This window comes from Mus caroli, unplaced genomic scaffold (genome assembly GCF_978045245.1).
Source record: "Mus caroli unplaced genomic scaffold, Mus_caroli_1 scaffold_8, whole genome shotgun sequence".
In the NCBI taxonomy this organism is placed as follows: domain Eukaryota; kingdom Metazoa; phylum Chordata; class Mammalia; order Rodentia; family Muridae; genus Mus; species Mus caroli.
This window is the reverse complement of record NW_028227263.1, coordinates 17,308,744-17,335,439: the sequence shown is the minus strand read 5'-3', so window position 1 is coordinate 17,335,439 and position 26,696 is coordinate 17,308,744. Positions and strand designations below refer to the sequence as shown.

General features: G+C 40.2%; 1 protein-coding gene across 10 annotated transcripts in view; it reads right to left on the bottom strand.

The window, feature by feature from the left end:
- Nucleotides 1-12,605: 12,605 nt before the first annotated feature.
- Nucleotides 12,606-26,696, bottom strand: part of Tial1 (TIA1 cytotoxic granule associated RNA binding protein like 1) — a 59,595-nt gene continuing 45,504 nt past the window's right edge. For 6 of the 10 annotated variants that reach the window (XM_029479432.2, XM_029479428.2, XM_029479430.2 and 3 more), the window contains 10 exons: nt 21,439-21,588; nt 21,159-21,213; nt 20,938-21,025; nt 19,010-19,085; nt 18,474-18,582; nt 17,619-17,714; nt 17,421-17,505; nt 17,090-17,213; nt 16,616-16,755; nt 12,606-15,466 (listed from right to left, as the gene is read on the bottom strand). In XM_029479432.2, the coding sequence (XP_029335292.1) occupies nt 15,340-15,466; nt 16,616-16,755; nt 17,090-17,213; nt 17,421-17,505; nt 17,619-17,714; nt 18,474-18,582; nt 19,010-19,085; nt 20,938-21,025; nt 21,159-21,213; nt 21,439-21,588 (1,050 nt within the window). In that variant the 3' untranslated portion in view covers nt 12,606-15,339. Of the gene's footprint in view, nt 15,467-16,615; nt 16,756-17,089; nt 17,214-17,420; nt 17,506-17,618; nt 17,715-18,473; nt 18,583-19,009; nt 19,086-19,549; nt 19,618-20,937; nt 21,026-21,158; nt 21,214-21,438; nt 21,589-26,696 lie in introns of those variants that run through there. The other 4 variants (XM_029479431.2, XM_021166440.3, XM_021166438.3 and 1 more) reach the window with 2 other exon arrangements.

Genomic DNA, 26,696 nt, shown 5'->3' with positions numbered 1-26,696 from the left:
TCCCTCAGTCAATCCAGCCAAAGTTAGCAGTGCCCAATCACAAGAAAACCAAGCTCTAACCAGAGAGACGTTTAATACCCGATTCTCCAATATAAAAGCCATATACGTGCAAGGATTGCTGACATGTAAGAAATGCCAAAGAAAGTTGGAGAGACACAGACACAGGAAGTTGGGGCTGGAGAGATGGCTCAGCAGTCAAGAGCACTGGATACTCTTCCAGAGGACTCACGCTGAATCCCAGCACCCACATGGCAGCTCCCACCTACCTGTAATCCAGCTCCAAGCGATCAGACATCCTTACACAGACAGACATGCAGACACAACACCAATACACATAAGATAAAAATAAATAAATCCTTTTTCATAAAAAGAAGTTGGAATGTAGAAACTAAAGTGGAAACAGCATTTCAGCAGCAGAGGCAGACACTGAGGTCAAATTCTCTTAAAAATCAGGTGAGGAAAGGGGCCCTCGGAGAGAAAGAACAAAGGTTAGTGAGCCAATCCAAGGTAAGTAAGTGCCCAAAGATATTACAGGAGGAGTGCCAAAGAGGAGATAAAAGACACACTTTGAGAAAATGTCCCAGGCTGAAGAAAATTTATTTCCAAATGGAAAGAGCCCTGAACAAAGGATGACAGTGTGATACCTCAAAACACAAAAATAATTTCAGGAACACTCACCAAGAACATTCTGGTGTGTGTGTGTGGGGGGGGGGATGCAGGGCAGCGCACCCAGTGCTGGTGGGACAGAGCATTCATATACATAAAATAAATAAATACTTTTTTTTTAAAAAGAATCTTCTTCCTTCTCGTGACCCCCTTTCTACTATCTTTCTTAGCATATTTTGAAATTAAAATATAATTATAAGCTGGGCAGTGGTGGTGTACACCTTTAATCCCAGCAGAGGCAGGTGGATCTCTGTGAGTTCAAAACCAGCCTGGTCTACAGATTGAGTTCCAGGACAGCCAGGGCTGTCTTGAAGACAAAACAAAACCATTTTATTTAGTTAGTTATTTGTGTCACTTCCCCCTTCGCTGTCCCCCTCCAACCCCTTCTGTACAGCCCTACCCTGTTCCTTCTCAAACTCATGACCTCCGTTTCTTTCTTTTTTTTTTTTTTTACTTATTATTTATTGTATGTAAGTACACTGTAGCTGTCTTCAGACACTCCAGAAGAGGGAGCCAGATCTCGTTACGGATGGTTGTGAGCCACCATGTGGTTGCTGGGATTTGAACTCTGGACCTTCGGAAGAGCAGTCGGGTGCTCTTACCCACTGAGCCATCTCACCAGCCCATGACCTCCGTTTCTTTGTTATTGTTGCATGTATGTGTAAATGTATAGATAGGTAGGTAGTTCACTAATAATAACAGAACACTTCAGCATATACCGCTGTTGGAGGTACAAGCCGGTCATGCCAGCGTGCCAGGCAGAGGCTAGAGAGGTGGGAGTTCTGGACCAGCCTGGGCTGTATAGCAACAATCTGGCTTGACGCATTGAGGGATGGGATGCAGCCCACTGGTAGTGTCTGCCAGCACGCACAAGGCTCTGGTTCAGTCCCCAGCACCACAGAAGGAGGCAGGGGTGTTAGTGCGTGGCTATCATGCAAGTATTCAAAGAGTAGGATCAGATGGATCCGAAGTTCAATGTCATCCTTAGCTACAGTGAGTTTGAGGCCAGCATGTGTACAGGAGATGTCACTTTCTTAAAAAAAAAAAAAAAAAGGCAATCAAATACATGTCTATTGTATAATCCAAAACATTCCACAGAAAAAAATGGAAGCATGTGGCAAGCAAGATGGCTCAGCTTGTAAAGGGACTTGCTGCCAAATCTAGTGACCTGAGCTCAGTCCCTCAGAACTCTACACACTGTACCACACATGCATGGACACACAGACACACAAAATTCACACTCAAAAAATGAAAATATAATGAAATTTTTAAATGGAAGTACATGTGAACGCTGAATACAAAATGTCCACAGCTGCTTTACTTGAAATAGCACTCATTGGAAACATCCAATGCTCATCAACTATTGACTGGGAGGGGTTGAAATCCTGGTGTGTGGTTATAATGGAATACTACTAGTTAACTAAAACAGAATGCCCGCCCCCTCTCCCATGTCCCCCACGTCCTGCCCGGAAATGTTGGCTACCATAGGTTCTGGGAGAGAGTGAGTGGTTTTCAGTTGTGAACCCAGTGAGTAAATCACTAGAAATGACCAGGAAGTAAAACCTACCGGCCTTGAGGAGAAAGCTCCAAAAATTGGAAAGGAAGGTGGTATTTTCTAAACACTACTGATAGTGTCTGGTTGTTTTTTTTTGTTGTTGTTGTTTTTTCCCACACTACTATAGCATGCATGTATCATTCACTAAAAATAAAAAATCCATTTCGAAAGTTCTACTGATCTCACTTGCCTAGTTCACAGCAAGACTTGGTACTAGCTTCAGTACTATTGACAAAGTCTTTTTAAGCGGTTGGCTCTACAGAAAGGGTGGTTTTAAATACTGTCCTCAAACAACACACAGCCTTTGATGGTCGTCTGGGCTACATGATGCTTGGGTTTCTCAGAAACTTCTCCTTGGGAATGTGTCAGTCCTGTAAGTGTTTCTGGAGAAGTATTTAATGGCTCTACGGCTCTCCCTGGCTTTTGGAAACTGCCAAAAGCTCGCTGGTGACAGTGAACGGAGAAATACGTGTAGGGACTGAGGTACAGCTAGGAAGAAGCTGGGCCAGTGTACCAGTGTATTTCCAAGTACTAGAAATAAGTTCATGAGATCAACAGTGGAGAAAATAGTAGGTGATGGCTTTCAGAGACAAGCACATGTCCCACTTGGGACATTGCTGTGTGATGGACTTCTCCTGGGGAGATGCAATACACACACATCTAGAGGGGCCTAGTGAATATGGTCAGTTTCAGGGACTTCCTGAAGTTACTTTGAGTTGTCTCCTTCCTGTCTTTTTTCCTCCTTTTATTGAAAATAGATTTTTTTCCTCACACAATTTATCCTGATTAGTTTCCTCTCCCTCTGCTCCCCTCCCCCAGTTCCTCCTCACGCTCTGTACCTGGATCACTCCCTTTCTGTATCTCACTAAAAAACCAACAGACTTCTAAGGGTTAATAATAAAATAATAATAAATAAGGAATAAAACAAAAACTAACACATTGGAATTGGACAAAACAAACACACAGAAGGAAAAGAGCCCAAGAAAAGGCACAAGAAACTTGTTTGTACATTCAGAAATCCCATAAAAACACTAAACTGGTCAGGTGATGATAACACATGCCTTTAATCCTGCATTTGAGAGGCACAGGCAATCAAATTTCTGTGAGTTTGAGGCCAGCCTGGTCTACAGAGCTAGTTCCAGGACAGCCAGGGCTACACAGAGAAACCCTAGATTGGAAGCCATAAGATACACAGGAATCAGCTGGTGCAGACCAGTGCAGGCGCTGTGAATGCTGCCTGAGTCTCTGTGAGTTCAGACGAGTTTTGATCAGGATGGATTAGAGGCCTTGTTTTCTTGGTGTCCTTCACCCCCTCTGGCTTACTCTCTTTCTGCCTCTTCCTCTACAGAGTACCCTGAACCCTAAGGCAAGGGATTTGACAGAGGCATCCAGTTTAGGATTGAGCATCCCAAGGTCCTCTATTCTCTGCACAATGTCTGGCTGTGGGTCTCTGTATTTGTTCCCATTGCTGCAGGAGGAAACTTCTCTGATGATGGCTGAGCAAGTTACTGATCTATGAGTGTAGCAAAATGTCATGAGAAGTCATTTTAGTACTACACTTTTCTTGTTTGTTTAGAACAGTAGTATTTGGTTTTGCCCCAGGTCCCTGACCTTATCTATCCAGTCTCAGGTTCTTGGCCACCCAAGCAGTGTCACGTATGGGCTCCATCTCATGAAGAAAGCCTTAAGCAAATCAGACACTGGTTGGTTAGTCCACAAACTGTGTGCCAGCACTGCACTAGGGTCTCTTGCAGGCATGTAGATCAGAGGGTTTGTGGCTGGATTGGAGCCCGAGTTTCTCCTTTGGTAGCTTGCAGAGTGCCTTCCTGTGCCAAAGATGCTAGCACATGTGGGTGAAGGCACTTGTGGCAGCTGAGGCATACAGCCTGGATCCACTATGTTCCGCAGGCATTTAGAGCCTAGCGAAACTACTGAGATTATTTCTGAAGATATACTTTATGCTATTAGGCTTTAAATGCCAGCAGATTAAAACTACCTCATAGCAATTTGAGGCAAAAGGTAACCTATTAATATGCCAATAGTTAGCTGGGTTCTTTTTCTTTTCCTTTTCTCCCCACCTTGGCAAGTTCATACATATGTAAATGAGTTTGGGTCATTTTCACCACCTGTTGCCTCCCTCTCCTGCTGAAACCCTTTCTTCCAACAAATGCCCCCTCCCCCAGCATGCCCTTTCCTGTGTAAAGAGAACATCTTGTGTGTGTCTGTGTGGATGTGGCACCTGTCAATAATAAATCTGATGGCCTATGGCTTAAGCAATAAACAGGAGGTGGGACATCCAGGAGGCAGAAAAGATTCTGGGATACTGCCAGGCAGGAGATTCGCCGGGGAAGATGTGACAAGAAAGATGCATGGTCCCTCGAGCACAGGTAACCAGCCATGTGGCAGAATGTAGATAAGAATAAATGGGTTGTTTTAAGTTATGATCTAGTCAGAGAAGAGTCTAGCTATATGGCCAAGGTATTTGTAAATATATTTTGAGTCTGAGTCTTATTTCTGGGAGGAAAAAACCACCTAACGTTAATGTTCACGTCCATTTTTATGTACATGACCTGCTGAGATGAATTAGGCCTGCTTGTATGGCCTCTCCTGCAACACTAACTGTCCATAGCTCTCTTTATTCATGATGGAGTCTTAGTGAGCCCAGTCTTGTGGAGTCGTGCAGGTAACCATAGGGACTGTGAGCTGACAGGTGCAACAGACCTGTCATGTCAGGAGACAGCAAGCCTCCTTTCTGTTTTTTTGCCTTCCCATTCCTGTATCAGTAATGTCTCCTGAGCCTTGAGGGGGTTGATATCAGTATTCTCTCTGGGGGCTGAGCACCCGATGGTCACTTATTGTCTGCTGGCTATGAATCCCTGCATTAGCCAACACCCACTTTGAGAAGCAGCTTCTCTAGGGGCTGGTGAGATGGCTGAGTGAGTAAGAGCACTGGATGCTCTTCCAGAGAACTCAGGTTCAATTCCAAGTCCCCACACAGTGGCTCACAACTGTCTGTAATCCCAGTTCCAGGGGTTCTGACACCCTCTTCTGTCCTCTGTGGGTACCAGGTACACAGGTGTTGCATAGACATATATGCAGGCAAAATACTCATACATATAAATTCAATGAAAAAAAAACTTAAACACATCATCATATCCCACACTGCACCTAGTTTAAGTGTTCAACTCAATCACAATGAATAGATTCACACTGCAAAGGAATTCTTTAGGTTTTTCTATCGTATCCATCTGATATTCTATCTATTAGCCAGCTTCACCCCCTTTCCTCTCACCATGAGCCCTCTAGGTATTTTAAATGTGATAACCTTAATTAATAATGTAAACAAAGTCATATTGCTTGTCTCCAGCTCACTTCATTTAGCAAAATGTCTTCTTAATGGTTCCCCTATGCTGTGGAAGCTGACAGCTTCATTTCCTCCCTCCAGTCTTTGTTTCCACGTCTTCTTTTCCCTCCTTTTCCACTTTTATATGACAAGGTCAATATGACTTGGCTGCCAAGCTAAAACCCCTCCTGAGTCCTGGGATTACAGGTGCACATCCATCCACCTTCATTTCAATCCAAGGTTGAGCAATATTCCGTTGTGTATAGACCCCAGTTTGTCTTTCCATTCATCTCTGTGTGTGAGCATTTAGGCTCCTCCTCCTCTGGCAATTGGGAATAGTGTTGCTACAAACTGAGACATGCAAATCTCGGAAAATCTGCTTTCAGTTCTTTTGGGTATACACCCAGAAGTGGGGCTAGGGTCACGTGACAATTCTATTTCATGGGTTTTAGAAGCCTCCACACTGCCGTCATAGTGACTCTATTTTACATCCCACTAACAGTTCACAAGCATTCCAGTTTTCCACAATCTTGCCAATGCTCTGATTAAAATCATTGTTTTGAAACAGGGTTTTGCTCTGCAGCTCAGGCTGGCCTAGAGTCACTCTGTAGCCGACACTGACCTCCTGGGTGATCCTGCCTGAGCTTGCTGAGTACGGTGATTATAGGTGTAAGCCACCACAGTTGGCATCTGATTAAAATGATACACTTTTAATGCCCACAGCAAAGTTGTCGGTGTATGTTATTGAAAGGTAGATAAAAAATGGAAAAAAATATGTCAGGGAAGTTGGAGGCCATCAAGATGATTCAGTGGGTAAAGGAAAAAGCTGACAACCAAACCCGACAACCTGAATTCTATACCTAGGGACCACAGGGTTGGAAGCGAAGTGAGAACTGACTCCCTGAAGCTGCCCTCTGACCTCTATATATATATACACCGTGGTACTTGTTCCCTTTCCACTAATGCACAGAAAAAAGGATTGATTCTTACATGTAGTGAGGCCAGTGGGGTGGCTCAGCAGGCAGACACTTCTGCACAGGCCTGATGCTGGGTCCCACAAGGTGGCAGGAGAGAACCAATGTTCTCTCCCCTATGTCCTAGTCTATGTTCTCTCTCTCTCTCTCTCTCTCTCTCTCTCTCTCTCTCTCCCTTCCCTCCTTCCTCTCTCCCCATCTACATTTTAAAATGTAGTTAATCAGATCACTGTTCCCAGTGATATGAACATTTTGTATTATTTCAAATCCTTCATTAAACTTAGATTTCCACTTCTTTTATACATCCCTTCTTTCTGCTTGTTCCTGAGTCTACGCCCAGGGACAAGTCCCCAGCGAGCCTGGGGGAGCAGAGTGAGCACACATCAGATGCACACAGCAAAGTTGCAGCGAGCAACCTGACCTGGGAACAAAGGGTGTGTGTGCCTGGGAGGAAGGTAAGAGTGTACACCTAGACTGGCTTTGCTTTTGGAAATTCCATCCCAAGATGCATACAAGCCCCTTCACAAGCCCCACTGGGAACACCTTAAAGGAAACCAACCTCTGGGGAACATTCTTAAGCAAAGAATTATACAGATACACAGAGCAGCCATTACAGGGGCTATAAAAAACAAACAAACAAACAAACAAACCTGAGATGATAGGACAGAGGAAAGGCTGAATTTCTATTTCTATATAAAATATTGCAGCTTCATTATCACATAAAGATAGAGGTAACAATCAAAAACACTGTGGGGAGGAGGGGGCAGTGCATTGAGCTATAAGTTAAAATATTATGTTTGGCCAGTGAGATGGCTCAGCAGGTAAAGGTGCTGGCTCCCAAGCCTGAAACCTGAGTTGCACCTTCAGGATCAACCTGGCAGGTGTTATCCTCTGACATCTGCACATGCATCATGACTTGTATGTGCCCACATATACACACACACAAAATAAACAAACACTGAAGAAGCACCTGAAAATGGAACTAGAAAAATAAATGTGTGTGTACACAGATGTGCAGGCATATGGAGGCCAGAGGACATCAGGGGCCACCCTCAAGTCACCACCTACTTCCTTTTAGACAAGGTCTCTCTCACTGACCTGGACTCCCTCTTCTGGCCTCCATGGGCATCAAGCATGCATGTGGTGCATTGACATACATGCAGGCAAAACACTCACACACATAACTTTAATTAAAAAGTACTCTGTGAGTTCAAGGCCAGTCTGGTCTCTTTCTTTTTCTGTTTTCTTTTTTAATTTAATTTATTTATTTGAGTACACTGTAGCTGTCTTCAGACACACACCAGAAGAGGGCATCGGATCCCATTACAGATGGTTGTGAGCCACCATGTGGTTGCTGGGAATTGAACTCAGGACCTCTGAAGAGCAGTCATTGAGTGCTCTTAGCCACTGAGCCATCTCTCCAGCTCATAGCCTGGTCTCGAAAGAAAGAGAGACAGAGAGAGGAGGGAGAGGGAGAGGGAGAGGGAGAGAGAGAGGGAGAGAGAGAAAGAAACAGAAACCAAAAAGAAAAAAGTATCTAGCCGGGCGTGGTGGTGCACACCTTTAATCCTAGCACTCAGGAGGCAGAGGCAGGCGGATTTCTGAGTTCGAGACCAGCCTGGTCTACAGAGTGAGTTCCAGGACGACCAGGGCTACACAGAGAAACCCTGTCTCGAAAAACCAAAAAAAAAAAAAAGTATGTTTGTTTCCTGCTTCTGGAAGCTCCTTCTCATGGAAGAAGACTGACTCAAGTGAAGCAACCAGGGAATAAGGTCATCGTGTGTGTGTGTATGTATAAACACATATGTATGTATACACATATGCATGTATATGAATGCATGTGTCCCATATGTCCCTCCTCGGGTATAACACATTACATGAAGAATTTCTAAGGACTTTCCTTTCATTGCAAATGCCCAAATGAGTTATTTTCAACCAGTAACATTTGCCCAATACACACATAGAATTCACTTTACTAAATATATCTTCGTAGAAACTGAAGCTACCAGAGCCATATATTGGTTTTAGGAGGAGGGGGGACTGGAGGAACCAGTATCTTGCTCTCTAGCCCTGGTTACCCTGAAACTTGCTATTGACCAGGCTGGCTTCAAATGTGTGAATCTCCTGCCTCTTGCTGAGATTATAAGCACGTGTCACCATGTTCAGCCTTGCTATTTTTGATAACATATACACCCTTAAACCAGTGACACATCACACATCAACAGTCAAGTTGGCATGGCATAGCTGCACCATACTAGTGCCTGGCCAAACACAATTAAAATGCTTTTCAAGTTTACTCCTTGCTTTAAAAGGGAGCAAATTAAGACTGAATAGGTGTGTGTGTCTGTGTATCTCTGTGTGTGTGTCTCTGTGTGTTCTCCTATGCATCTGTTTTATGTCTTAACAATTGGTATTGTGTGAGCATGCTGTGCCATAGTGTGTGGTCAGATTACTTTCAGGAGCTAGTTTTTCCCTTCCACCATCTCACCCCATTTTACTTTTTAAAACTTAGATTTATACATTTTGTGAGTTTGCTGCCATGTTATGTGTGGGCATCATGTGCATGATTGATGCACATGGAGGTCAGAAGAGGGCATCAGATACCCTGTAACTAGGGTTACGAACGGTTGTGACTCATCATGTGGGTGCTGGGAATCAAGTCCAGATCCTCTGTGGGAGCAATAAATACTCTTAGCCACTAAACCTATTTTTACTTTAAAAAGAAAAATAAATATTAAATTTGTGTGCATGGATGTGTGCTGGCATGTAGAGGCCAGAGATCAAACTCAGGTGTTGTCCCTCACAAGCTGCCCACCTTGTTTTCTGAAACAGTTTCTCATTGGGAATTGGGGCTTCTAGATTGGTCAAAAGAACCTCAAGCCCCTCTCTTCCCATTTTCAGGACTGGGATTACAACTGTGGGTCCCCATATGCAACTTCATCATGGGTACTGGGGACTGCACAAACCGGTCTTCATTGCCCACAAGACAAGTTTATGGACTAAGCTATCCCCCCAGCCTTAACTTTAAGGGTTTATTATTGTTTATGTGTATGGATGTTTTGCCTGCATGTATATATGTGCACCATATGTGTGTCTGGTACCTGTAGAGGCCAGAAGAGGGCTTTACATCCCTTGGAACTGGAGTTACAGATGGCTCTGAGCATCTGTATGTGGATGCTGGGAATCCAATCTGGGTCCTCTGGGACAGCATTCAGTGTTTGTAACCACTGGCAGATTGCTCCAGCTGGCTTAGCTTTAGTTTTTAATCAGTTTATTGAATATGAAAATCTGGAATGTACACATACCAATTATTAGCACAATATTGCATACAGCTTCTTACTTCTCGCCATTTTCAATAAGTTTGAATTTCTGTTTACTGGCATACTCAAATTTAATGATGTCCTTAAAATTGAAGGGTGGGGATTGTAGCATTATATATGCTGGCTATATATACTAAAATCCAGTTTATCTTTAAAATGACCCAATTCTACAATGCCACTTAAGACCAGAAATTGTGCAAAACTCCTCAGTGGGAAGATTGAAGTCAAAGTGAGGTCCACAGGTAAGCGGAGCCCAACTTCAAGTTTAATGACTGTACCTTAAGCAGAAGCCACTGCTTTCAGCACAGGACTGCCTGGCTGTCCTCTAACAGCTATCCAAATGCACTAGCTTTAACTTGTCTGTGAATTTTCTAAGTGACTTCAAAACATCGCACATGAAACCAGCCAGGCACAGTGGTTTAAACCTGCAGTCCCAACTACTCCAGAGGCTGTAGCCAGAAGATCCCTTGAGTTCACTAGTTGGAGGATAGTCCAGGCACCCTAGCAATACCCTAACTCAATTAAAGAAAAGGGGGTGCTGAGAAATAGCTCAGCAACACTGATTGCTTTTCCAGAGGACCTAGGTTCTATTTCCAGACCTCATCATGATGGCTCTTGTTTCAGGGGATCAGGCAGCCCTGTCCCTGTAAACATAGGCACTCATTTGGTGCAGACATAAATGCTGGCAAAACATTCATACACAACAAATTTTAAAGAAACAAAAGGTAAGTGAAGAGTAATGTGCTGTGCAGCTCAGTGTTGAAGGACATGCTCAGCAAGAGCAAATCCCCAGGTGTAAACTCTTGCACAAAAACAAAACTAAACCTCGACACTCACGCAGGCTCGCTCGCTCTCCCTCCCTCCCTCCCTTCCTCCATTAAACAAGTTAATTCTACTAAAGAACCAATTGCTCTAACTATCTGGTGCCTCCCTGCATTGTGGACTATATTCACGCGCACGTGTAAGGGTGCGTTCATCTCATCTGAGCCAGCCTATGTTAGGGTTGACACTGGGTGTCTTCCTCCCTTCTCCACCTCTTAAAATGTGCTGCGTTTACTTAGCGTCTATGTAACTGGGCGGGGATGCACCTGGAGAGGTTGGAGAGAGAACTCGCAGCAGCCAATTTGCCAATTTTTTCCACAATACGAATGCCTGGGATGGAGCTCGGGTCATCAGCAGATGGCAAGCATCTGCTAGTGGGGCCATCTCACCAGAGACACCCTTTTCTGACAGTCTCTCACTGTAATCTAAACACCTCATTTCATCTAAACTGGCTGAGCAGTGAACCCCCAGGATTTGCCTGTCTCTGTCCCAACTATGGGTGCTAGGTATCCAACTCAAGTCTTCATATTTGCAGAGAGCTCTTACCAACTGAGCCACCTTCCTGGCTCCCCCACCTTTTTTTCCCCTTGTAGAAATGTTTAAATTAAAATAAAAACTGTGTATCCCCTTTGCTGCTAATCCCTAAATGTTCTCACAATTAGGTTTTTAGTCAATTTTGTCTTAACAGAGGGATTCGCACAAAGTACCTTAAGAATTACAGTACCCAGCCCAGCTTATCTTTCAAGCCCAACTTCAATAGAGAAAAGGAACCGACTTTATTAGCAAGGCAACGCTGCGTGGCGTGGCGTGGCACGGTGGCACATACACATAATCCCAGCTAAGGCAGGATCCTATTTCAAGTTCTCTTCACCAAAGGGAGGTCTCCTAAGAATTTAGCTTCATGGTAGAGCATTTGCCTAGCATGGTACATGCTGATCAACCTGCTCCCCCAAAGTGCTCAATCTTCACCTTCACGAACATAATTACTAGGGTACTATTTTACTAAGCACTGGAGAGCATGCTCTTAAACACAGGACTCGTTGGGTGATGAAAGGATTTTTCTTGGGGGAGGGGATTAAGGCAAGGTTTCTGCTATGTAGCTTGTGTTGGTCTAGAACATGACATTCTGCCCAGCAGCTGGAGAACTGAGATTACAGGTGTGTACCACCATAGCCAGTAGAATGAAGGCTTTTTTAAAAATTGGAAAAAGCTACAAGTTTTGCCATCTTTGCAATATACACAATACAAGTGAGTTTAATCTGGGAATACCTCCTTGAACAATAGTATTTACTCCCTAACATTTGTGTTTCTGAACAATAATCTTTAATCAAAGATAATATCAAAAAATTTACCCTCCCCCCAAACATGGTAAAAATAAATTTATGGAATTCAAAATATGTTTTACTGCATAACAGAATATACTATACTTTAGGATGAAATTTTCTTTTTAAAAGTTGTATGGTTGGGTGTGGTAACATACACCATTAATTCCAGTACTTGGAAGGCAGAGGCTGGAAGATTTGAGTAGCCAGCCTGGTCTACACAATGAGCTTCAGGACAGCCAGACCTGCATAGAGACCCTCTCTCAAAAACAAAAAACAAACGAAACCCAAGAACCAAAGTGTGAGTGTGTACATAAGCCACAGTGTGCATGAAGTCAGGAGACAGCTTCCACCACATGGTTTCCTGGGAAGAGGACTCAAGTCCAGGCGTGGCAAGCCAACGCCTTTACCCATTGAGTCATCTTACTGACCCCATGGGTACAAATTCCTGTCCCTCCATATTCAGAACTTGAATTTTAGTTAATGCAAAAAATTTAAGTCCTGAAACTCTAGGTATGTCTTTACTCCTCCCTGATAGAGCCAAACTGCTTATTCCATGCAGACTCAACAGTTACACAATGAACAACACTAAGAGAAAGCCACTTACATAGACTAGTCTTTATTGAAAGACTTACTTCAACTGTGGTTTACAGCTTTGGCTTTAGTTGGCCTCTCACTGGCGGCAAACATAAAGATCAGACGGACTGGCACCGAGGAAATGCTAGTAGAAAAGGATTCAAGCACAGACGATGGCAGGCAGAAACACACCAAGATAAATCTCAAGAAACTATGAAGAGACATTTCCTTGCATGCCAAAGAGTCTCTCTGCTGTTCTTGACGAACACAGGAAAGAAAAGGCAACAGTTCTTAGGCTTAAAGTGGACGGAGGGCACAAACTCAAATCTGCATTGTAAGACAGCCTGGACCTGTGTTAGCTTGATCATCTAATTTCCTGAAATGGTGCATCTCATTTGCACATGTCCTTTCTATCTTAAAACTATTTGCTGTGAAATGACTGTGACTGACTTACAAAAAAAATTTTTTTCTCATCCAAATTAAGACAAAAGATGTCAGTCACATGCTTACTATGGCAATGTAACTAGTCTGGATAGTTTTATTAACTCATAGGATATAAAACAGAAAAGACTACAGCTAGAATTAGCCATTAGTTATCTCAATAAGCCACTTAATTTACTGGCAGAGGAAAAAAAGGGAAACTGAAATTTTAATTTAGTAAGCTTTTATCAATTTATCAACTTAAAAAGCCTTTAGGTTGTTGAAGTTTCACAAAATTTAATGAAAATCTTAACTCAAGGGCAGAATATAGCTTGCTTTCTTCTTATAAAATATAACTTTTCCAAAAATATTCCCCAAAGGTATGACAAAAAAACAAAAACAAAAACAAAACAAAAAACCCAAATCAAAAAACTCCAGGGGTCCATTTAGTCCCTGATGAGTGTTAACTCAGGGTAGTTGTGTTTAAAAACCAAAAAAAAAAAAAAAAAAACCCAAAAAAACAACTAAAGTACATAAAGATTTTGGCTCAAAAAAGAACTTCAGACCCTGTAAAGTTTTATGCTGAATACATTTGGCTGTGTGAAGGAGGGAATAAACTCCAGAATCTTTGTGGTCACCAATATTAAAAAAACCCCACCACATTATCTTAATCTTTAGACTTCAACGGCTTAGTGCATCTTACCCATCTTACCTCAAAAAGGTTAGGTTAGGGTTTTTTGCTCTTGTGCATACACAGGCCAACAGGTTTAACATACTATCAAAACATTTGCACCTCCTAGTTGTCACAATTGAAACACATAGGATTTTATCTATTTCACATTCCCATTGTATAGAACTATGAGGCAGACTGTATCCACATAGACTGAAAGATGCCAGGGGAGCATGCCTGGAACTCCCGCATCTTCCTAAAGATTCAGTTACAACTGCACACATACAACTCAGGCCTATTCACATCTGTCACCCACACACTCCCAAGGAAAAAAAACAAATTAGAAATAAAAAGTCACAACTTGTGTACGACTCAAATTGGTTATCAGATTATAACTGATACATCAGGTTGTCTAAGTAAGATGTTTTAGCAATCTTGTTAAGAAAATTCTTGGGCAAAATAGACTAATTTTTAAAAACATCCCAAGATTTCTTAAAAAAAAATTGTGCTATACAACTTATAGGAACCCTGAAATCACTTCACTGGGTTTTAATCAAGGTATTTATGTACCAAATAAAATAAAACAAAACAAAAGGAAATGAAAGAAAAGAAGAAAGGGAAAAAAAGCCCAAATCTAACTTCTACTTACAATTTAGAATATACTAATGCATCAAAGATTTGTATGAAATTAAATTAAGGCTTCTTCTGTGTAGTCATTTGTGTCCTTCTCCTTTTACATGGCCAACCGTGAAGACGTGGAGACGTCAGTGTTAACACTGCTACTGAGCACTGCACTGGCAGCGAGCATGTTACTTGTCACCTCGAATAATTACATTGCTGCTACTTCTATGTTGAAGCATGCTTTTGAAACACTGTAGTTATTCAATATTTACAATGTTTATCATTTAAACTCCATGTAAAAGCACAAGTATGACCGTCTGACTTTAATATAAACACCATACTTGGAATTTTCTCCCAAATGAAATGTAATATACATTTTTGATAACCAACACTTTTAAAGTTTTAAAAATATGTCTTAATATGGACCACCAACAATCGTTCAAGAACCTTCTACAATGCTGGTCCTTATTCAGGCTGCACGCTTTCAGTCTGGCTTCATTTTCTTTAACATAAGAGAATAATGTTATTTCTTCCAGAGCGACTCCCACATCATGGACTTCTTCTGAAATCACACTTTCTCCTGCTGCCTTCTATGTGGTCCGCCTCAGGGACGGGAGGGGAGTATCAGGATTCAGGACGAACTGATGTGATTCTCAGTTTTTCACGATACTCCCTTTTTTGCTCTTTTAAAAACACAGTGAGTTAAAATACTGAACAGCAAGATAAAAATGGAATAGTGTCTAAGGATCAAAGTGTATTACCCATTTCTCCTATTATATCAAAATTTATAGTCAGAATTGTCTTTATTGACTTTATTTTAGTTTTTTGTACACAAAGAAAAATCATGTTCATATCCATCATGAACAAAAACTTAAAAAGGCAGAACTAGAAGACATGTGTCCTTCACCAAGCAAAGCTGTGCTAAAGGTTCCAAACATTTCAATTTTTAAAATAAATATTTTCATTTTCCGATGTTTACTTTTCATGTCTTCAGAGTGTGACAGGAGACTGCAGCCTGTGGTGAATTACAATTGTGTTTAGAGTCCCAGCTCACTGTGTCGGGAAACTTGCCATTCCATACCCAGCTTGGTTTGGAGGAGGTATTACAGGGGGAGGGGCTTGTCCTTGAGGAGGCTGAGCACCAAATCCACCCATCCAAGCAGCAGAAGGTGATTGACTTGGAAGAAAGGGGAAAAAAATCTTCAGCAAACACGAGGAAAAGATAATCTATACAGCTTTATAAACTCAGGCAGAGTCTAATCCCAGAACATAAAGATAAACCACAAATCTACAACAAACAGAACACACACACTACCATTAAGTTTTAAAGCTGCGTCTCCTTTGCTTTTACTCCACTGCTGTGCTTGGGGATCAGCCCCATGTATCTTCACACGATACACTGCCCTACAACCAGCGCGTTTTGTTAAGATCATCACAACTTACCTCCAGTCTGCAGACTACCTGAAAGCTGATATTTAAAATAATAATAATAATGAGGGCTGGGCATGATGGCACACACTTTTAATCCCAGCACTTGGAAGGCAGAAGCAGGTGGATCTTTTTGAGTTTGAGGCCAAACCAGTTTATATAATTACAGGCCAACCAGGGTTTATACTGAGACCGTCTCAAAAAGTAAACAGCCAGGACAGCCAGGGCTACACAGAGAGACCCTGTCTCAAAAATAAAAATATAATAGTAACAACAACAACAACAACAGAGCTGTAATCCTTGTAACTGGAAGGTTGGGACAGGAATGTTGCTATGAGTTTAAGTCTGAGGTCAGCCTGGGCTACAGTGAACACATTGTCTTACAAAAATAAAAATGAACGACTTAGCAGGCAGTACTCTTGTTACAGCATTGACTTTTGCAGTATTCTCAAACAGTGAAAATAAAGGTGTAGCTCAGCCTAGGAGAGAAAGTGAAGCAACAAATCCACTCTACCATCAGCACAGAAAGCAAACTGCTCTGTCATGTAACTCGCAAAGATGTCTTATAAAGGTAAAATATAAAAACATCATGTTTCTGAGCATATTCTAGACAAAGATGTTTTATATACACAAAATTAAATGAAAATGCAACTGTAGATAAGTCAAATTCTACCAAGTGCTTACAGAGAGGTCACATTGCATTCCCCATCTCTATAATTAAAAGCATTACAAACCATATTTCCTGAGATTTGATACTGTAACATTTACAGCCCAAATGCCTTAATGTACAATCATTTCAATAGACTCTCCCCTAGGAGAACACAGAAGCGCATCTGTTAAGCGCATCTTTTGCCAGAAGCGCATCTGTTTCTACAATGGAAAAACCAAAATAACTCACTCTACTCCAAATCCTTGTTGGTTCCACGGCTGCCCATATACTCCATAGGGCGGTACTTGCCACCCATTTGCCATATACTGTCCATACTGTTGTGGGTTTCCATACACTTGGCTCCACTGGCCCCACTGACTGTAGTCAACCTAGGAAAAAGCAAATGACTGTTTTAGGGAACAAGAACAAACACCGTATTTGAAGAAAGAGTGGGAGACAAGGAAGAGAAAAACTAAGTAAGCACCCTTCTGTGAATAGGACTCTGTTATCTATCACTGTCTAAGTTTATTGGGGTGGTGACACCTGTAAAAAGAAAGTATTAAGATTCAGTTAATACCGTAAAACAATTTTGAAATAGCATTTTACACAATCAACTGAAAGCAGCTATATGCTTTATTCTCCTGTTTATTTTACAATTCCCAAAGCTCCTATGTAGGTATGTAAGATGGAAACCTTAAAAGATGCTAAGAAAAATTGAATTACCTGTTGGAAGTTTTTAGTCATATCAGGAGATTCTTTACCCCAATAGCATTTCACCACATGTCCTTCGATTGTAGTGCCATTCACAGAGACAATAGCGTGGGCCGCACTCTCATGAGTGGAAAATCTAGGAGGAAACAGTCAAGTTTTGCCTTCATCTTTGAAGAGCTTGGACAAAGAACACAGGAACTCATTAACTGACACCTTTCAGTTGGCATTTTTCTCACATTATGTATTCCATAGGTAAACTGACATCTAGTAAGGATCCAATGACGTAAGTGAAAGGAATGAAGAGGACTCACAAGTACTAATTATCTCAGAGCTTGAACGGTACCTGACAAACGAATAGCCCTTCTCTGGAAAAACTCTTATTTCCATAATTTGTCCAAATGGTGAAAATGTTTGTCTCATAAGTTGATCTATACAAAGAAAAATATACAAAGAAACTGTTTAAAGTTCATGGTAACCATGAAATTGATAACAATAGTGCCAAATATCAACAGAGAAGGGGACTAGGAAACCAGCACTGCACCTGTCAGCCCCGAAGCAATCCCTCCACAGTACACAGTGCAGTTTTTTGGACTTGACTGGTTTACTACATCTTCAAATCTCAACTGCTTAGTGTTAGCTGTAAGAAGAAAGAAAATGAAATCTGGATTGTTATACAGTATTATAAAACTACTTTTTGAGCTAAGGTTATAGCTAATTGGTAGAACATTTGCCTAGCATGTGCAAGGTCCTAGTTAAAACCCCAGCACCACACACAAATCCAATCTTCTGTTCTTATGTAGAATTTTTAAAAATCTTTGTTTTAATAGGATCTTAAAATTTCTATGTAGCCTGGACCTATGTGGACTAGGCTGGCCGCTGCCTCCAAGTACTGGGACTAAAGGCATGCTCCACCACTCCTGGCTATATACTGTTAAGATATATCCCAGTGGGAGGGAATACATTTTTTTTTTCTCAATGTTATGACTTAACACATTGGGGGTGTGAGGTCTCAAATATCCCAGGCTAAGCTTGAACTCATTATGATACTGAAGAGGACTTTGAACTTCTATTTCTGAATGAACTTCCATTCCCAGGTACTAGAACTATAGGCATGAGCAACCACACCTGGTTTGTATGATGCTTTAGAAATCAAACCCAGGAGCCTCATACATCTTAGGGAAGCACAAGAACTTCTACCAACTCAGCTATAGCCTTAGCCTTAAATAGAAATCCCATCTGTAAATAAACCAGTTGGTTCTCAACTTATATCTAAAGCTTCTCTAATGAAATTCAAGGTTGGGTCTTATACTAACTTAAATACTAAGAAATGAAGACATAATGCTACACGGTGTGTGGTCACATCTATACTTGCAGTACATATACAGATCTAACGTACTTTCTTGTGTACTTTTAGGGGCAGGTGGTTTACGTGTGGCCCAATTGGTTCTGATTTGTCGACCTCCCAGCCACTGACCCCCCATATGCACAATTGCATTCTCTGCATCCTGTGAAGAAAAAGAAAAAAAATTTAAACAGCAATCAGAAACAAAGGAAAAAACTTCCTAAGACCTAGCAAGACATAGGAAAGCTGGCACTGCTGCGTCTAACACATGACTTTTCCTGGCTAAAACCAAACATAATTCTCATAATTCGTTTGCTTCCACTAGTCTTGGGCTTTACGTCTGCCTCACTATGCCTTCACCAATGCACAAACACGTTTTAGTAATCTTCCTTCACCGTATTATCATCCTAGCCTTTTCTAGTTACTTTCAAGTTAACAAAAGAACGAATTATTTTCTATTACTAATATGCTGAAGAAATTATATAAAAGTTCTATTTCTAAGTTAACAGCACATTAAGTTTTAATAATTTTAATGAAGCAACTAAATCCAAAACTGAAGATTTTTAATTGAGTTAAATGAAAGGACGTACCAGTTTGTTATAAAAAGATACAAAACCATAGCCTTTGGACTTTCCAGTTGCCATATCTTTAACTACCCGGGCATCCCTGTGAAAAGAAGCACAGCTAAATGAGGGAAGTAAAAGTCACCCTCCAAATAAAAACTAAAAGGAACCACACACACTGTATTGTGAGCATTTTAAAAGTAAACTCCAGTTAGCCCTAATTAACTACAGCCATCCCTGACCTCTCCCTAATGCTTCTTTACCTGTTAGAAAAAAGCAGTAGGACAAAACCATGTAATAATCATGCAACCTAGTCACAGAGCCTGGGCCACTAATCTAACGCGACACTAAGCTAATCTGCCATCAACAGGAGCAACAGTTTCCTTTTCTAATATGCTATTTGCTAGTGTCCTCTAAGACTTACTGAGTCTATAAATTACTTTAACAATGCTAACTACTTTACCATGCAATATCTAAATAGTTAAATGTCTTCTGCCTAGTGATACAAAATATATGAAATATTAAAAAATTGAAAAAGAGGAAAAAATAGGAATTAAAAAGGCATACATGGCCTGTTAACAGATTTCTTTATTTTTCTTGGTCAATTCTCTATCATCATTTTGGAGTTTGGGCAGCTGTAAATTTTGAAAAATTGACATTTTCAGAAATTTAAGAAAGGAGAATAAAAAACTAACAACAACGCTAAGCACACCAGTACGAAAACAACAAATTTACACAGAAATTTTAGTGAGTAAGTTAAAATGATTGGAAATATAGAACTCCACTGAATATAGAATGTTAAAATGTAAATACTAAAATATGTATATATAAATAATGTATAATAAGAATAAATAGAAATGAGAAAAAAAATCTACAACTGAGTTCCAGTGTGCACAGTTCCTTGCAGTTAGCCTTCAAGATCCTGTCCATTCTTATGAGCAATTCTGCAAAATAACCAGAATGCTATTACTTTTAATTGTGACTTGGACTGTAGAAAACTGCAGGTCTCAGGTATAAATAAAGATCAAAAACAGCAACCTGTATCATTTCACACTAATTTTACAACAGTATTACTTACCATTAGATTAAAAAGCAAAGCAAATATCAAAATAGAAAATTAAGAATTAAATCTTTCTTACAATAAGTTAAATCTATAGAACAACAAGTTATAAGTTAATAGAAAAGTTGTTGTTCTTAAAACATTTCTGTAGTTATACATTTAATTTAAATCGACAAATATATAACCAATTCATTTTAATCAAAATTATGACATTTTATAGAACTTGCAACCATCTTTAATTTTCCAATATATTTAATCAAATAACAAAATTTGAGCATATTTTAAAAAAAATCAACCCATATTTGTCCCCTCACTAGCAAAATCAAATATCACTAACAAAAGTCAATTTAATCTCATATCTATTATCTAGACATGAAAACATTTTAATATTGCAATTGTATTATTATTGTATTCTCAAAGTTAAATCTTAAAATGCATTTATCATTATATAAGAACATTTGCAATTTAACCATAAAATACAAGGATTTGCCTAGATCCCCCCCCACTTAAAAACTCCTTCAATAAAAATTTAATACACAATTAAGATAACATTTAGTTTTCATTAACCCAATATTCTTAACCATCAATATTTGAAAACATTTGACAAAGAGCTAGAAGTTTTACCATCTAAATATTTGCTTTAAATGTAACAAACAGAATCACTTAAAATTTCTAAACATATTATACACAAGATTATCTGAAAACAAGACCCCAAACATTGAAATGACATCAACATTTGCAACGACATCTACTCAAAAAACAAAACAAACCAAAAGAAGAAAAGTAAAAACCAAAGAAAAACACACTAACTAGAGAAAGAACCTTGATTCTAATACATGTTACTCATACAGCTCTGCCCATCACTACTGAGTCTGACACTGACTATGATACTTACGATATTTTACCAAAGGGGGCAAATGCTGACTTGATATCTTCTGTTGTAATTTCTGGACTCAAATCCCCAACAAACACATGGAAGTGATCTGAAATCAAAGCATTTGGTAATCAAATACTTAAGAAGTCAGGCAACACTAAAGGAGGGAAAACCTTAGGTAAGCTGGTAAGACTGCCAGGGTTTTGTCGGCTTCCACAGTAAAGCGCAGCAGAAGTACTTACTGGAAGTATCTTTTTTCTGGCTACTTGGTGTTGTTGCCCAGTTTACTTTGACCTCCTAAAAACAAAGATTATATTTAATACAATTATTAGGCATGTCATTATGAACTGTTAACACTGACCACTTAATAAATCACCTATCAAGTTGGATTATTTGTGCAAAGGCACTAGGCTGAATAGAGACCACTCAGTAGCCTATTTTTAATCTTGCTAAGAAAGAATACAGTCTGATTTAACATGCAAACATATACATTCATTGGATGTCACCATCCCATTATCTTACCTTTCCCAAAATTTTTCTCCCATTCATAGCAGCTAATGCAGCAGCTGCATCTCTGTGTTCATAAAATTCCACAAAGCAATATGGGTCATTGCTTGTATGCTGCAAAACAGAAAATCCAACAGAAGAGTTGACCCTTCTGCTATCGGGTTGCTGAGAAGAAAATCCAGGAAAAAACATTACTGACAGCATGGAATGCACAAGGTGAGATTCCATAAGTCTATGAAAGCCTAACACTTAAGACTTAGGCTGAGCCTCCGAGTACTGTTGTATTCCAGCAGAGCCATACAAACAGTAAAGAATCATGACTGTGAGTGTTAAATTAGAATATAGAAGACTGGGGAAGTATAAGGTAGAGCCTCTTACTAGTTTTAAACCTCTCCCTCAGATTTAGTGAGGACTGCTCATTATCACTGCTCTTTTCTTACAGCATTGTCATTATTATAATTATTATTGCTTTTTGGGGTTTTTTTTTTTTTTTTTCAAAACAGAGAAACCCTGCTTTCTGTCCTTGAACTCATTATGTAAACCAGACTGGCCTCAAACTCAAGAGCTCTGCCTACCTCCACCTCCTGTGCGCTGGTGTTAAGAGCACACTCCACAACCATCCAGCACCAAAATTATTTTAAAAGGGTGATTTCTACTTATGGATTACAATCCTTCATATACTATATTTCAGGCTTGTAAGAAAAAAAAAATACAAAAATGTAGCCGGACATGGTGGCACAAACCTTTAATCCTAACACTTGGGAGGCAGAGGCAGGCAGATCTGTGACCAGGCCAGCATAGTCTATATCCAGCATGGTCTATACGGAGTTTCAGGACAGCCAAGGCTAGAGAGAACTTGTCTCAAAAAAAACAAACTATATAGAAATGAGATCATGTTAACCACTGATCAAAACTAGGGTGGTCAGCACTACAATTTACAGCATTTGTATTGTTAACCAGACTAGATGTAATGTAGTCCTTTTTCTAAAAGAGGAAATAAAGAAGAAAAATATAAAAGTTATTGAAACTAGTTAATAAAATGAATCCTCCATCTTTCAAACAGGCATGGTAGTAAGGCATGATTACACACACATGTAATCTTAGCATGAGGGAAGCAGAAGCAGGAGACTCAGAAGTTGAAGACCAACATGGCCTCCACAGGCACACACACATTAAAAGGCAGACCTTTAAAACAAGCACAATACACTGTAGAATACGATGACATTTTGAGTATGTCTTTCAGTGTCAAGCAAACACACTAGTGATCTAGAATATAACTGCTGCAGAAAATGTACATATTCTAGCACATGTTGGGCACAGCTCAGTGGGAGAGCAAGTGTCTAGCATGGGTCAGGGCATGGGGCTTGCTACCAAGGATCTTAAAACCAAGGAACTAAATAAATATTAAGTAAACCCAGGACAAAGCTACACATTCGTGTCACAAAGCACCAAGTTAAAAAAAATGTTCATGAGTTGGAAAATACATAACTAATAAGGATGCTAAGAAATTAGCCCTATCTAAAATAAACAATTTTAAAAAAAAAACTGAAACCTGTATGGATCAGTAGCTCAATGTACATTTTTTATGTCAGGTTAAAAACATTCAGCAGTATTTAATGTAAAATGTCCTAAGACTAATATGTCTAATATGTAGTCTCTTTCTCCTCCTCTCCCTCTCCCCCCCCCCCCCGTGTCTCTGTCTCTCTGTCTCTCTCTCTGTCTCTGTGTCTCTCTCTCTCTCTCTCTCTCTCTCTCTCTCTCTCTCTCTCTCTCTCTCTCTCTCTCTCTCTCTCGTACAAAATCCCATTGTCATAGCCAGAAGACAAAAGAAAGAAGCAGAGAAAGGAAACACTCAGGTTTCCCCTGTGTGTGGAAGAATGAGTATTTACCAGATACACTCACTGACGATGGGCAGACAGACCACAAAAAAACAAAAACAAAAACAAAAAAAAACAATCTGGGCCAATCTTGGAGCACATATTTAATTCCTGCAGGCAGAGGCAAGTGGATCTCAGAGTTCAAGTTTGAAGCCAGCCTAATCTACATAGCAGATCTAGGCCAACTAGGGTTATATAGTAAGATCCTGTCTCATTTTAATACAATGATATATAAAACCATCACACAGATTTTAGGAAACCAGTATATTCATGCAGAGTAATACCAATTTCATCTAAGCAGAAACAGGCCAGCTCCTATATGTTCATATTGATACTTTCATATTCTGTGTGCGCATGTCTTGTGGCTCTCCTTATCTGTGGGTAAAGTGTTCTAAGACCCTAACAGATGCCTGAAATCTATGATAGCATCAAGTCCTCTTTATACTATTTTTCTTATAATGCCTATTCCATCTTGTGTTGACTCTGACTGGCCAGAAACCCCAGTCCATCGTAACAGCGCCGTAGCCTCAGCGCCCTAAGTGGGCTTTAGGTGCAACAGAAAAACTTGGGTTATTATTTTTTCCATTTTTTTACACTTTCACCAAAGATTCGCTCCTACTGTTCATATTCAAACTCAGCATGTAATTTTCTTTACTTATTAGCTGGAGAATTTTTACCTTTTCATCTAAAGGACACACTTTATGACTGGTCTTTGGGATCTGATTGTCAGCATTACTTCATACTGGAGCCATCATTAAGGACAAGTTATTGGAACATGAGCACTACACAGACACTTTATAGTCATCTGACGACAGTTACTAAGTGGGTAACTGTGGCGGGTAGCATGCACAATCTGAGTATGTTGGACACAACTCTTGTGTGTCTCATTCTGGACACTAAGAGATTCCACCACACAACTCAGTTTTGTAATTCACAAGTTTTGAATTGGGATGGGCATGGTGGCACCTGCCTTTTATCCCAGCATTCAGGAGACAGAAACAGGTGGATCTATGCTAGTTTGAGGTCAGTCTGGTTCACACAGCAAGCTCCAGAACAGCCAGGGACCCTGTCTCAAAAACAAAAACCAAACTTATAAAGTGTTTCCTTGTGAAATTTTCCATTTCCATTTATATTTTGAACTGAAGCTGACCTTGGGTAAGGGAAGACACTGTATTTAAACATTCACACGGCACTGATTGAGCCGTGTTTAAATTCAACTGTCAGAGGTTCAAATTTTTAATGTTTGTCTTAAAATTAGAGATTATATGTATATACACATTGCATACCATTATACAGTGAAAACTAGAGTCTATGAATAATAGCTAAGGAAAAAAAAAAAAAAAAAACCAAAAAAACAAAGCCAGTGGATGTGGTTGCCCAGGACTACAGTCCCACCACTTAGGAATATCACCACTTGTTCAAGGACAACATGGTGAGTTTCATTGCTACATAGCAAGACCTGTCTCAACAATACAGACCAAATAAAAAGAAGTTATAAAACAAAAGAAGACTTTATTTTGTTTTATTTTTCAAGACAGGGTCTCTCTGTGTAGGCCTGGCTGTCCTGGAACTCGCTCTGTAGACCAGGCTGGCCTAGAACTCATAGAGATCCACCTGCCTCTGCCTCTCAAGTGCTGGGATTAAAGGTGTGCACCACCACTGCCCAGCTACTCAGTATTCTTTATATAACAAAATCAAATGTGTAAAAGAAAACTGTCTAGATGTTAGATAATCCTTTCTGGAGTCTATGTCCTTTAGAAACTTCCTACCTAAACCACTGCCAAGCAACACTCTACCAATCAGTTGAGTCCTTACCTTAATGACTCTGGTCACCATTACTGATTGGATAACATAAATGTCAAAACAGATATATGACAGATTTTAAAACTACAGGTTCAAATCTAGGTATTAGAATACATGACTGAGTTAGCTGTAAAGAGTTCTTCTCATTCCTCAAATGTCTGTATACACACACAGATTTTTTTTTAAAAAAAACATTGATCAGATGAATCAAGACTATTCTAGTGACTCTTTCCTTTCTCCATCCTTTGCATTCCTGAAGGCATTCACAGCCATTGCCATCAAGCTGACCAGACACTGAAACTGCACGCTAACTCACCAGTGACCTCTCTGCCACCTGATCTCTCTTCTTCCACACAATTCACAATAACTGACCATCATCTTCCCTCCTGTAAATTGTCTCTTCTGTTGGTGACCCACTTCCTCACTGTAGGCTGTTTCAGAAGGCCTGTCACTCCAGCTTAACTCTGTCTGTGACTCTTGAATGCTGAGTTGTTCCAAGCTCTAGGTCTCAGACCTCAGGCCCTCCATTTTCCTCTATCACCTTTTCCTACATAACTAGGTAAGATTACCTAGTTCCATGGATTAAAAGTTACTATATCCTTCAGCACTGTTCTCTCTGCAGTTCCAAACTCACTTATCCAACTGCCTACATAAAACCTCCATTTGTATAGGCAAAGTGTAACTTAAATTTAACACTGCCAAAACAAAATTCTTGATTGCCACCACTCCCCCATCCATCCTGTGCCTTTCTCAGTCATTCCCATTTTAGCAAGAAGCATGTTTACTCCCACATGATTGCACTGACAAGAATCTTAAGTCTCCCCTGATTCCTATAACATTCTAGTCCTATTGTTCCTACCTCCAAAATAAAACCTCTAAATGTACTACTGTCTTTCTTCACTACCCTTCTAACACCCAGCAAGCCATCATTTCTTATTCAGACAAGCAGAATAAACCCACCTGGTTTTTCTCCTGCTCTTGTATCCTACACCCCTCTACAAATTATTTTCCACACAGACCGTTTTAAATTTACAAATTAGACTCTGTTTTCTCCCTGACTAAACCTCTCCAATGACCTGGCATTACAATCTCAACTCTGTCCTGGCCCATAGTACCCTATGAGATGCTGAATCCTGCCTGTCCCAACAACCGCTCACTAGAGTCCAGTCATCCTCTTTTCAAGTTGAGGGCTTTGCTGTTTTGCTTTCCCTCTGTTCTAGTCTTTAACTCAGACGATAGCATCTTGATATTCTTGCCTAGACTAAGAGAGGTGAGGTCTTGCCTTCCACGTGTCCTCTGCCTCATCCTCCACTCAGTCATCACAGAACACTTATTCACTCCATGGCTCTTCTCTCTATTCATCTGGAACTTCCTTTGCTTTTCCACTGTGTTGACAATAGTGCTCATGAAAAGTATTTTTAGTAATGAAAGAATGCAGTCTCAAAGTTAGAAATGAAAACAAGGAAAAAATATACACAACAGAATGTGTCATCAATTAAGAGATTAAAAAGCCAATGTTCTTCACAGATTTTTTTTTATAGTTCCCCATTTTAGACTGAAACACAAGTTCCTTACAAAGCAGTATGGTTCCAT